The 12,446-nt window shown below is 48.2% G+C and overlaps 3 protein-coding genes across 5 annotated transcripts in view; 2 read left to right on the forward strand and 1 right to left on the reverse strand.

The window, feature by feature from the left end:
* LNX2 (ligand of numb-protein X 2) overlaps window positions 1-12,446 on the reverse strand; it is a 164,686-nt gene that overhangs the window by 83,691 nt on the left and 68,549 nt on the right. The window contains exon 1 of one of the 3 annotated variants that reach the window (XM_030882614.3): window positions 2,121-2,305. The exons of 1 other annotated variant lie outside the window; for it this stretch is intronic. The gene's annotated coding sequence lies outside the window, so the exon portion shown is untranslated. Of the gene's footprint in view, window positions 1-2,120; window positions 2,306-12,446 lie in introns of those variants that run through there. One more of the 3 variants, XM_060287938.2, reaches the window with a different exon arrangement.
* Window positions 3,645-5,254, forward strand: LOC115866766 (DNA-directed RNA polymerases I and III subunit RPAC2). Its single transcript, XM_030882622.2, has 2 exons — window positions 3,645-3,778; window positions 4,681-5,254. Exons 1-2 carry the CDS (start codon window positions 3,753-3,755, stop codon window positions 5,054-5,056), a joined length of 402 nt encoding a protein of 133 aa, XP_030738482.1. The 5' UTR covers window positions 3,645-3,752; the 3' UTR covers window positions 5,057-5,254.
* The window catches only part of LOC115866765 (protein POLR1D-like), a 42,199-nt gene continuing 33,397 nt past the window's right edge, over window positions 3,645-12,446 (forward strand). Inside the window, exon 1 of the mRNA XM_030882618.2 lies at window positions 3,645-3,778. Within this exon, the coding sequence (XP_030738478.1) occupies window positions 3,753-3,778 (26 nt within the window). The 5' untranslated portion in view covers window positions 3,645-3,752. The remainder of the gene's footprint in view (window positions 3,779-12,446) is intronic.

A 12,446-nucleotide genomic window follows, 5' to 3' on the forward strand; every position in this document is an offset into this window, starting at 1 on the left:
TCATTAATCATATGCAGTCACTTACCTAATCCAACCAATCACACCTCCCAAGGGCCGCACCATCTCTACTTCCACTGCCCTCACGCAGAATAACAACGAGCATCTACCAAGTTCTTCCTATGCGCCAAGCACTATTCTAAGTAGCATACATGTTTTTCAAGTTTTATCCCCCAAACCCTACGAGACGAAGAACCTAAGGAAGAAAGAGGTTACATAATGAGCGACAGAGCCAGATTCAAACCCAGATAACGTGAATCGAAAAGTGCTGAGCACTTAAACCCTACAGTATAACAGCTCCTGCTCCGTCTCCCTACTTCCCATCTGGACCCTCACCATCCTCCAGACTGCCACAGTTATCCTTCTGGAACGCACATGTTATCATGACATTCTCCTACTTACAATTAGCAGCTCTGTATTCACTGACTGGATAAAGCCCAAATTTCTTAATGCGGCATACAAAATCCTTCATGTTTCTGTTCAAGTCAGTTCAATAAATATTTGAGTGCCCTCTGTAAGCAAGGCAAAGTGCTAAGTGCTCGGAAATGAATAATACACCAGGCCCTGGCCACGACTCCAACCCCAGACACTGTGTGCTTCAGCCAGAGGAACCATATGCAGCTCTCATAAAGCAACACCGTGCACGCCAGCCCCTTTGCCTAGAATGAAAATCTCTCAGCAATTGGAAGTGCCTGTGTGAGGTCTTCCTTAACAAGCTCCAGGCAGAAATGCTCCCACATTTAAGTTCCCACAGCACCTGTTCAAATTGCTTTCAGGTAGCTGGTACACCATGAGCCAGTTCAGGGCAAGAGCTGACCTCTGCCATCCACGCCCGGCACACAGAAGACACCCATTTGCTAGATGAATAAATAATGAAAACTGTATAACCCGATGAGAAAAAGAGAGGAACAAGTTACAGAATTATGACTGCTAACACACAGGTGGGACAAATTAAAAGCACTGTTACTCTACTTCGGTTCCGAGTTGGCCTACATTTTACCCCTATGGGAAAACTCATGTGTGGGACTTGGACAAGCTAAAAAGGCAAAACTTTTGTTATTCGTGGCTCAAGAAAGCTCTGACAGGCCAAAAAGGATACAAGATCAAAGTCCATTTTCTAAAGGGGTGTGGAGATGGGAATCAAATCTATCCAGGGAAATAAAATTGACCTACTGAGATCAACTTTATCAGTGCTGCGTCACAGTACAAGCAAGAAAAAAAGTAAATAAATAAAAATCAAAATCTGTCCTGGGACGAAAGCCAATCTACAGATAAGTACCACTGCTGCAAGAATGTGAAATTCTTAAAGTGAAGACAGTTCCAGTCAACCGGAGCTCACAACTGTTTCCTCCTCCTGAACCGCCGCTGCTTTTCATTCAATTTCGTCTCTGTGATTTAAAAAGAAAACAGCTACACAGTTAAGGCCACGCATGAGTGTACTGTAGCTCCTGGCAGATACGAACGTCCTAATTCATAACCTTAAATGTACACAGAAACATCAGAAGAAACACTACATCTAAGTGGAAAGTCCTTCGTCTAAAACAGGGCATGCAGCTCTGAAAAGCGAGTGATGTCTTTCCTGAATGGTGCTGTGGGTGCGACTGCTTCCAAATCAAGATCCGAATTTTGAAATTCCTCCCTCGAAGACGTCAAATCTCTCTCTCACCCTCTCCAGTCTAAAGGGAAGGGTGAGAATTCACAGGCAACAGGCTGGGACCGAGGGTATGATCTCTCCCCACTCCTTTGCAGGGAACAAGACCGAGGTAAGGCAGCTGGCGGCACTCTCATTCACGGCAACATACACGCAGGGAACAGAAAACTCATCCCCACTTCTCCCCTCCCTAAAATTGGAGCAAGCGACGCAAAGACCGGCGAGACGGTGGCCGGAACCACCAAACGGTAACAACGGCAGGCACCCGGCGCCGGCAGCCCGCGCCCTCCTCCCCGGACCAGCGCGGCGGCCCCACACCGGTCCGCGTCCCCGCAGCCCGGCCGGGCGAGGAGAGCGCGGAAGACGCCGCGGCGCCGCTCCGGCCGCCCCACACCCCACGCCGCCCGCACCTGAGGCGCGGCCGGACCCGCGAGCCGGCGCAGAGCGAGGCGGGCAAGGCAAAGTTACTCACCGGGGGAGCGCGCCTGCCCGGGCACGCCCGGCTCCCAGCGCCGCAGCCCAGCGTCTGCTCCGCTTCCGCGGCCCGCTGAAGGAGCGCGGGGCCGGCCGGCCTCCGCTCCGCCGGGAATCGCCGCCGCCGCCGCCGCCGCCGATTTCCTGGCAAGAAGCAAACTCTGGCCAAGACTTCACTTCTCAACCGCCCCTGCTGCCTTCCCGCGGGCGAACGCCAGGGCCGAGCCGCGCAACCCGACACGCACCCAAGCCAATCGGCGACAGCACAGGGCGGGAGGGGCGGGCCAGAGGGAGGCTCCGCCTATCCGAGAGCTCGGGGGGCGGGCCAGGCCTGGGCCGTCACTAGGAGTTAGAGTGAGGCCGCACCGCCCCTAGCCGCCCGCCCTCCCCCACCCCTCGGCTGTACACGCAGCCCGCCTGATTTGCCCGCGCTCGGGAAGTGCCTCTTGCGCTCACCGCCGACGGCGGGAGGAGAGGGGAACAGCTGGGGGAGGTGGTGAACATCTAGGGGATCGGGGGTGGGGTGAGAAGAGGTGGCGCAGGAAGACAGAACTGTGGGCGTGTCGGGTGGGAGGACTGCGGGGGTCGGAGGTAGGGACCGGGGCTGTCCGGGGTGATGGGGGCGAGGGGAGCAGGACCACCAGGAGGGGAGAGGGTTATTGGCGAAGAAGAACACCTGAGGGGACCGAGAGCGGAGAGGTACGAAGGGAGAAGGAGGGCGGAGAGCGAGTCTGGGTGGTGAAAGGTTGCCGAGGCGGGGGCAGGGGCACCTGAGAACAAAGGTGAGCGGGAGGTTCCGCAGGTGAGGAGGCTTAAGAGGCCAAAAGGGTAAAGGGAAAAGGACGTCCGAAGCGAGGCAGGACATACTCCAGGGGTAGAAAGAGATCCTAGAAAAGATGGGGAGTGGGGACAGTTTCCTTCCAAACTCTCACTCCTCCCCTCCCCCCAAAGATAAAAAACAAACGCTTGTCCTTTGACCCAGTTGAGCTGTGCAGTTGCAAGATCCCAGAGGAGACAAATACCGTGTTACACCCATGCTATTCTGTGGTGAAATTCTTCAAAGTGTGTTGCTCAACTATAGTGTAAGTCTGTCGTGCCATGAACGCCCCCGTCCCCGGGAGGCGAGGTCCTTCCTGGGATTAATCCCGTCACCCACCGAGCCAGCAGCAAGTCAGAAAGAGGCCCGATCCTGGCACCGAGAAGGAAGGTGATCTGAGGGCGGCAAGTAAGGCCCCGCCCCCTTCGCCATCACCTGGAGGGAAGGTGCCCAGGGCTGAGCTCCGGCGCCCACTGGCCGGTCTCGGCCTCGGGGCGGGGCAGGAGCCCGACCGCACCAGTCTCCCGACTAGCTCTGCGGGCCGACTCGCTCGGGAGCGCAGGTGAACCGCTCAGGCCTGGCCGCCGCCCTCCGCGCGCCGGGGGCGGGGCCCGTGGGCGAGGCTCCGAGGCGGAGCCTCCACGCCCCGCCCAGTGGCCGGGCCCTGCCGCGCCGCTGCGGCTCCTCCTTCCTCCTTCCGTCCGCGCTCCTCCCGTCAGTCCTTCCTTCCTGCGGCGCCTGCTCGCTTCGAGGTATGGGGCAGCGCCTCCGGCCCGTCAGCACCACCTGAGGATCCCGGAAGTCGCCCCCGCCATGGAAGACGACCAGGAGCTGGAGAGGTAACGGCCGAGGAAGGGGACGGGAGGAGCTGGCCGCGCCCTGCGCCGGGAGCCCGCGGCCGACCGGGGCCTTAGCCTCCGCGGCCCGGCCTGGCAGCGAGGGCCTGGCTGGGAGGACAGTCGAGGAGGGAGCAGTGGGCGCCAGGGCGGGGAGAGGGGCCCCGATCGGGAAGGGAGGGGGGGACACCTGGGTTGCTTGAGTGGAGACTCTCAGTACACTCGATATCAAGGAGGGAACACGAGTTGTGAGACCAGAGTTAAGCTCCCTAACTGCCCACCCCCATTTGGAACAGGAAGAGCAAATAAAGCTAACGTGCACCAGGCCACTGTTCCCCGAGCGATGGGGGTGGTGTGTTGGTCGGGCCCAAGTCCCTCCTCTGTGCCGAGCGCTAATTGATCCACTCTGTGCGCTGAGCGCTTTCTCCCTCATGCTTGGTGCTCTTCTCAGACTTTCCATTCTAATTTCCTTACCTCCTGCAAACGGAAGCCCTAGTTGGCCCTGCACGTTGATGATCTTTAGTTTCTATTTTTATTATAATCTGCGCTTTTCCATGCCTTTCAACTTCCTTTTCATCCTTTAGCAAGGCCCACCCTATTCTAATCCTATTCCTTTCTTGTGAGCCTACCAAAAGAAAATTTTAGCAAACTTTTTTGTTTTAAGGACACTCCCCTTGTGGCCATGTGGACGGCCAAATGGAAGAGGGAGAAATTGGAGGCAATAAATTATTGACTGCTAGAATACGTGGAGGCAGGAAGATAATAAGGGCTAATGCTAATCGTTCTGTGTAATTGGAGTGCATTAGAGTAATAACGTGTTGATATTGTGATACAGTAGATGAAAAAAAGCTAGTTACAAAACCGTATTCAGTGTGATCTCATTTTTATAAAAAATATGTGTGTAGAAAAATATCTGGATTGAAGACCCCAATGGCTGAAGGCGAGAGGAAGACAGCCCTGGAAATGGTCCAGGCAGCTGGGACAGATAGACACTGTGTGACATTTGTATTGCACGAGGAGGACCATACCCTAGGAAATTCTCTTCGTTACATGATCATGAAGAACCCGGAAGTGGAGTTTTGTGGTTATACTACAACCCATCCTTCAGAGAGCAAAATTAATTTGCGCATACAGACTCGAGGTGCCCTTCCAGCTGTTGAGCCCTTTCAGAGAGGCCTGACTGAGCTCATGAATGTCTGCCAGCATGTGCTTGACAAGTTTGAGGCCAGCATAAAGGAATATAAGGATCAAAAAGCCAGCAGAAATGAAGCCACATTCTAGTCCCTTATGCACTATACAGGGAGGACTGACCACTAGGATATTCTATTCGTGCTCTTGCAAAACCCAGAAGTAAACGTTTGTGATTACATGATCTGTCCTGCAGAGAGGCCTGCTTCTAGCTCTTAACCCATTTCAGCTGTTGGAGTCCCTGCAAGAAACTGTATTCTTCTAATAAATTCCCTCTTTTATTTAAACTGATTTGAGTGGTTCTTGTTCCTTTGTCCTCAAGGTTGACTATTTTAGGTTTTTGTGGGGTTTTTTTTTTCTTTTAATTGAACCAACATTGAAAGTGAGGAAACTATGAGATAATCAGAGGCCTAGACAAGGACTTTGATCAAGGGAATTGAAAGGAATGTGTATGCACACCTGTGATTGGGGGCGAGGGAGAGATGCAATAGAGCATGAGCCCAGATAGGCTGTGGATAGTCTAGACAAGAAAGGTGGGAGTGAAGGGAGGACTTGGCCTCTTCCTAGATGTTTTTAGTAATTCATGAGACAACTGCATCCTTTGCTATGATTGGTAGATTGGGCAAGGGTGGGAAATAATTTGAAAGAATTGTGAGAATTCTGGTTTCACGTGAGAATGTTAGGTGGTATCAGGCTCCATCTTTATGGTAGCATTTATAAGACAGATACCAGTTCAGTGCTCTAATTTCAGGATGCTAATATATTAAAGAAGGAGAAAACTGGGATGACCAGATAATATTTTCAGTCCTTGGGTAGGTATCTCAGTATAGCCCAGGGTTACATTAAAAGGAACAGTATTTGAGAGGAAGTAAGGACAGGGAAGAGGAAACTTGCATGTGGGGAAAATGACTTTTTTGGAAAACCTAAAATATTCCTAAATCACACTTAACAGCTGCCCTATTTACCTCTTCAGCCTTGTGTCTCATACCTGTCCTACCCCCACTTGACTCTTAATTCACCCTAAATATCTGTCAACCTTTGAACCTGAGCACCCCACCCCCCAGTACTCTGAGAGGGGAATCTGCTTTAGGTATGGAAGCAGAGAGGACCTTCCAGAGATTACAGGAAGAGAAGGAGCTGGCAGTGCAAAAAGAAAAAGCATTCTGGGGGAATAGCACTTGCAAAAGTCCTGAAGCAGAACACTGGTGGTTTGAGGAAATAAAGGTCTTGAAAGATGTGCATATCTGTAGCAGGGCCAGCAAGGAGGAGAAGGGCCTACGATATACTCCACGGGAAGAGCTCTGGTGTGGGAAGGACTTTGGGAAGTACAATGGGAAGACATCTGAATAACTGATCACAGCATGTTGTAATGGATTGTAGAGAGGCCAGGGTAGAAGCAGATAAACTGTAAGAGCTGAAGTGGCCTGGAAGGGCCATAAGCTAGTGATGGAGAAAAGATTGTGGATTTGAGATACGTCTGAGAGCCAAACTGGCACAGAATTGGTAGACCTCAGGAATTGGATGTGGAAGGTGAGGAAAGAGAAGGGTGACTCCTATCGAGGTATGGGGCGAAATTACTGACACGGGAAGCCTGGTGGGGGGTTGGGGGGATTGACTGGGAGGTAGAGAAGGTGACTGAAATCCAAAGTCCCCTGTTGAATGAGGTGATCTGTAGACAGGAGCTGGAGGCCATGAGAGAGATTTAAATAGAGAGAAACTTCGTGAGTTCTTGCCATAAGGATGAGGTAAATCCGTAGAAACTGGAGTGTGATTAAGAAGAGGGCTTGGGACTTTTCCCTGGTGGTCCAGTAGTTCAGACTGCACTTCCACTGCAGGGGACAAGGGTTGGATCCCTGATCGGGGAACTAAGATCCCACATGCCGTGTGGCAAGGCCAAAGAATTTTTTTAAAAATTTTAAATAAATAAGAGGAGCCAAGCCAAGCCTTGAATAAGCTCAGTATTTAAAGGTTGGGCAAAAGAGCAACCAATGACGTGGTGGGAAAGTCTGCAGACAGTCGAGCTGTGGAAGCCAAGACTTTCAAAGAGGGGAGAATGATGCATGAGTCACATGAGGACAGAAAAATATGGGTTGGAATTAACGGGGAGGTTGATGGGCAGCTGGCAGCCTTAGTTTAGGGCCTAAAAAGGCTAAGCATTAACACTCGTACAAGAAGAATGGCTTAGTTTGGGTTTTCCAATAATGAAAATATACTGTAGGACGTCGGAGACTAAATTAAGTGGGAGGAGGAATGGATGGGGAAAGATCAAAGTTACGGGGCAGGGACAGGGAGTATTTTCCCAGGGTAATAGTAAGAGAAAGCCAATGTCAGTGTGAGGACATTAGCACTTGCAGATGTAAGGAAGTCCTAAAGGCATAGTGGTAAACAATCAAACACTTGTTTGCCTCTTCTACAATTCTGCCTATGAGTAGTTCGGTGGTGATAGGAAACAGGATTATTTAAATGAAGTTCAATGCCTATGAACCAAGACCTGTCAGGAGATGAAAGCCAAGTTTAATTAGTGGACATAACAGCGTGGACTGGTGATAGTAGACTGGAGTTATCAATAACAGTACACCCACTGGTGGAGATGCACCCACTGGTGGCCACCTGCCACATCTCATGGCTTCATTGCTCCTAGAAGGATTTATTGTCACTGATGATGTGGCATGCAGTCTTGAACCTATTTAGGGTAGCCGTAAACTCAGGAACATACAAAACACCTTGACAAGGCAGACGTGTGAAAGGAAAAAACAGGGCAGGGCAGGCAGGATAACCATGAGTCACTGTGGTGTGGGAGGAATCTTTGCAAAAAGTCTGCAGGAACCTAAGGGAAGGCAGAACTGGTCGATGAAAAAGTGAGGGAGATAGATAAGAATCATACATTTATATAAACTGAAAAAAACTTGATCAGTGTCTGATTTGCTAACAGCATTTCACTCTAAATAAAATATCAATGGTTCAAGCTCAGAAATTCTGTTCAGCTATAAAGTACTGTGCCTTTTAAAGAGCCAGTTATTAAATAAAATGATTTTATATGTCAAAGGCTTTTAATATATAATCATTTGAGTACTTGCCGAGTACTTGCCTAGCACTTTCCATTTTCAAAGCACTTTACAAACTATTTATAAATTGCATATAGCTGTGACATCTAAGTGTTCTAATTAGTTGTTATAATGCATAGGGGTCTACAAAATCTCTGTGGAGATGAAAAGGTGTCTACATAGAAAGTGGTCCTATCAGTGTCATTCTGAACCGAAGAGTGTCTTGCATTTCCGGAAATACGAAAGCACACCAAATTCTACGGCCCACCATTCCCCACCCTTCTTTTTTCCCTTAAACATGTTATTAAGACTATAGGTAGACAAAGGTCATCTTTTCCGGTTAGGAAAATTCAGAGTCAGAGACAGTCTTTGTACTATCCTTCAAACTGGGCTTCTAGGCAATTTGCCCAGGTCCACCGGTCTGCTTTCAGGTACTTATTAAGACCCCAAATCCAGCCCTTTTGTGCTCAAATTCTTAACATTGGTTTTTCTTTTGCCATTTGAAAATTTATAAATTACAGTTACTGTATGGTCTGTATTATGTTTTTCATAATGAAATTCCTTCCAAATCTAGATTTTTGGATCTCTGTACAGCACATATGTACCTAGTAGTGGTAACAGTCCTGAGAAATGGTGGACATAAAAGAATATGAGTCTGTCCTAAAAAGCCCTCTGCTTTTGGAGAGGGCAGACAAGAGCTGTACACATGAAAAAGGTATCAGATTGCATTTACGACCAAGTGCCCTGATGTGCAGTGTAGGGTATTATCTGCTGAACACAGAATGGAATTGGCGAGGGACACTCTTGTAGCAAAGATTGTTTCATGCGCACCCACTCTGCCAGCCACTGTCCTGGGCTCTGGAGAGAGAAAACCATCGGGCAGCCTGCCTTCCAGTAATTCATGGAGTACTGAAGTAGGCAAACTTATAAGAGAAATAGTGTTCCAGGATAATGGTTTCCTTTTTCCCGGTGTAAAGAAGCCATTCGAGATTCTCGAGCTAGGGAATGCCATAAAGGTTTCGCTTTTTTGTCCTACACCTGTGCAGAATGAATGAGTGGAATGAAATGTCGGAAGATAGCTGGGAGTTAGGGGGCATTTGTAACAGTCCAGGTGTAATGTAAGGGGGCACAGTTGTAGGCGTGGAGGTAAAAGGATGGATACTAGAAACCTGCTGGAAAAAAATAACTTGGAGGCAGATTCTCTGTAGGGGTACAGGTGAGAGAGGTGGAGCAGGACCCCACATCCATGCCTTTCACAGCCCTTTGTTTTCCTACCACTCCCTTGCAACCAAAACCAGTAAGCCAGGATTTACCATCTCCTCTCCTAAACCTGTCCTTGATAATAGGAGTCCACCCTTACCACCTTCCCCTACCTGGTGAGAATTCACATCTTTAACAAGGTCGAGACTCCAGGGCTACAGATGTGGAAAGTGGGGGTGGGGAGAGGACATGGGGCAGTGAGCTGACCGGCCCTTGCTGCCCTCTGCCTACACCAAGTGGCTCTCAAAGGGAGCATCGAATTCATTCATTCGTTTGTTCGGCAAAATCACTGAGCACACGCTAGATGCAGGCACGGTTTAGGTACTAGGGGGACAGCAGGGAACAAGTTGCCCCACGTGCAGTCTATTTTCTAACAGCAGAAGTAGGAAACAAGTGTATAAATATCAGAAGTAGAAAACAAACAAGTGTATAAATATATAATGTAATTAAGGTAGTGATGTAAACAGGAAGTAAAAGAATCATGGGGTTTGAGAAGGCACAGAGAGTTTGATTAGTTGAGGAGGGCTTTTCTGAGGAGGTGACATGTGAGCAGGGAAAAGAAAGAGACCAAGGAAAAATGAGAACATGGTAAGAATTTTCTAGAAGATAAACTTAGATTACTGAGCAACGAAAAAAGCAAAATGATGAACCTTTTTAAAGGAATAAACTTTCAGCCTTGTGTGTGTGTAGTTTTTATTAGTGCCTAAATTCATACCATGTGTCTTTAATCTGTATATGTACTTAATAATTATAATAAAGAATTTTGAGTTATTGTGCGGGGCAGTAGGATACTGTAGGAGTTTGGGATTGGCTAATAGATGTATGTGTATTAGGAGAGTTGATCTTACTTTTGTTTTTGGTATTTTTGAAAGAAGCATATCTTTCTTAGAAGCAGAAGTGGTTGTGCCTGGGATCCTGCACATCTTTTCAGGCTAAATAACTGATAACCGCGAGGCAGTATCGTGTAGGAGTTAAGAGCTTGCACTGTCGGAATCACACCGCCTGAGTCTTGGTCTTCGTGCTAGACTGTTTAGCTATGTGACCTTGGACAAGCTGTCTGACCTCTTTGTGCCTGAGATTCTTCATCTGTAAGGTTGGGATAACGATAATACCATATAGGGATGTTGTAACTCTTAATTTAGACAGTATAGTCAAAGTGCTTAGGGCAGTATCAGGCCCATATAGCATGCTCTCAATCAAGGTTAGCTATTAATGTTATTACTATAATATCCTTAATTGTGTCGAACAAGCTGGTTTCATTCATATTTCTTCTAGGTGAAAACTTGAAAACAAAAACCTTAGTGCCCTCTGTTTTTGTTTTGTTTTGTTTTCTCTGGCTAAATGCAGCACTATAATATAAATTTATGGACCCCTGTATGTAAGGTTATCAGTCTGCTACAGCCATTGCTTTTTAAAAAAGATAGTTTAAACTAGCATCCCTAATGTAACTGAATATAGATAAAAATCAAAGATAAATGGATTGTGTTTCTCCTCTTTTCACAAAGAGATTAAGATTCTGATGGAATATTCATAGTCTTCCTCAAACTTCAAGACAAAGTTTAAGTAGGAAGGAAAAGCAAGTTCTATATATAGCACATGGATACCTGGTTGGGTACCAGGTATCTGAATATTGATAGGAGCTCAGGGCTCAAGCTATGTCAGCTAAGTATAAAACTGCCTAAAATAGAATATATTGGTATTTTACCTACTGATTCTCAGTAACTTCCAGGTTTGTTATGTAAGGCTCTTAATAAATGTCAAAAAGAAGAGCTACCTGTGTGCTTTTCTAAGTTTACCATGCTGACTTGGGTCAGACCTCAGAGCAATTGTAGGTAATGCCTCAAACCGATTCTCTCAAAAGGGCTCCTAGAGAAAATCAGGCTGCCCGGAGCATCTGATCGGACAGGGGCTGGACCAGTTGGCTTAACAACACTTTGGGGTTTGCAGGGGTTGTTTTTGGTTTTTCTTTTTTAAGGGTGAAAGAGGCTTTCTTTCTAGGGGCCTCTTTCAACAGTACTGTGTAGAGGGGAAGTGTAAGGACTCCGAAGGCAGAGGGCCTGGTTTGAATCTCCGCTTTCCTGCTTCCTAACTTGCAAATGTGAGAGAGCCACTCAGCCCTTCTGAGCCTCAGTTTCCTTATCTATAAAACTGAGCAGATACTAATACCTACTTTATAGGGTTACTGTGAAGAATAAAGCACTTAGCACGATTCCTAGTACACCTAAGTTCTCAAACATTAGCTCTTACTGTTATTGTTGTCATGTTGGCGCTTGTTTAAGGTGGTTAGTGGGGGCTAGAACAGCAGCCTTCTAGGGCTGGGTGCTTCTCTACCCGTGGGGGTCTCTGCCTGTCTCTTCTTTCCGCATCGCACTGGCCTTTGCACTTCTTTCAGACTTGCCCAGCTTGTTCCCGTTTCAGGGCCTTGGCGCTTGCCCTTGACGTCCCCAGCCCCTCTCCCTCCGCATCTTTACATGGCTGTCTCTTTCAAGGTACTCACTCAGGCCATCCTTGACCACTGTGTCAGTTACCCGTTGCCGTATACCAAATTGTCCTAAAACTCAGCCGCTGAAATCAAAAAACATTTCTCACCGTTTCTGTGGGTCAGGAATCTGGTTGGAGCTGAGCTGGAGGAATCTGACTCAGGACCTCTTACAAGGCTGCAGTCAAGGTGTCACCTGGGCTGCAGCTGTCTCCAGGCCTGAATGGGGGTGATGGGCTTCCAAGCTTGCTCACATGGGACGGCCTCGCGCCATGGCTTCTGGCTTCCCCTAGAGCAAGAGATCCAGGGAAGAGGGAGAACGCAAGCTGGAAGCTCAGTCTCTCTATACCCTCATCTCAGCAGTGACAGTCCATCACGTCTGCCCTGCTGTGTCTGTCAGAAGTGAAGGGAAGGGGTTGTACAAGGGTAGGAATGCCAGGAGGTGGGGAATCCTTAGGACCACCTCAGAGACTGCCTAACCCCAGATAACACGTGTGCCGACAGCCAGACCTCCATTGCTTTCTGTCCCTTGACTTGGTTTCATTCCTTCAGAGTCCTCACTGTTAACTGACGTTAATATTATGTATTTATCCATTTATTGTCTAACTCCACTTGAATGTAGGCTTTCAGAGGGCAAGGGCTTTGTCCTTGTTTGCTTTTGTATCCCCAGCACTAAAATCCATGCCAGGCACGCAGTAGG

The sequence above is a fragment of the Globicephala melas genome, chromosome 18 (genome assembly GCF_963455315.2).
Source record: "Globicephala melas chromosome 18, mGloMel1.2, whole genome shotgun sequence".
Classification (NCBI taxonomy): Eukaryota; Metazoa; Chordata; class Mammalia; order Artiodactyla; family Delphinidae; genus Globicephala; species Globicephala melas.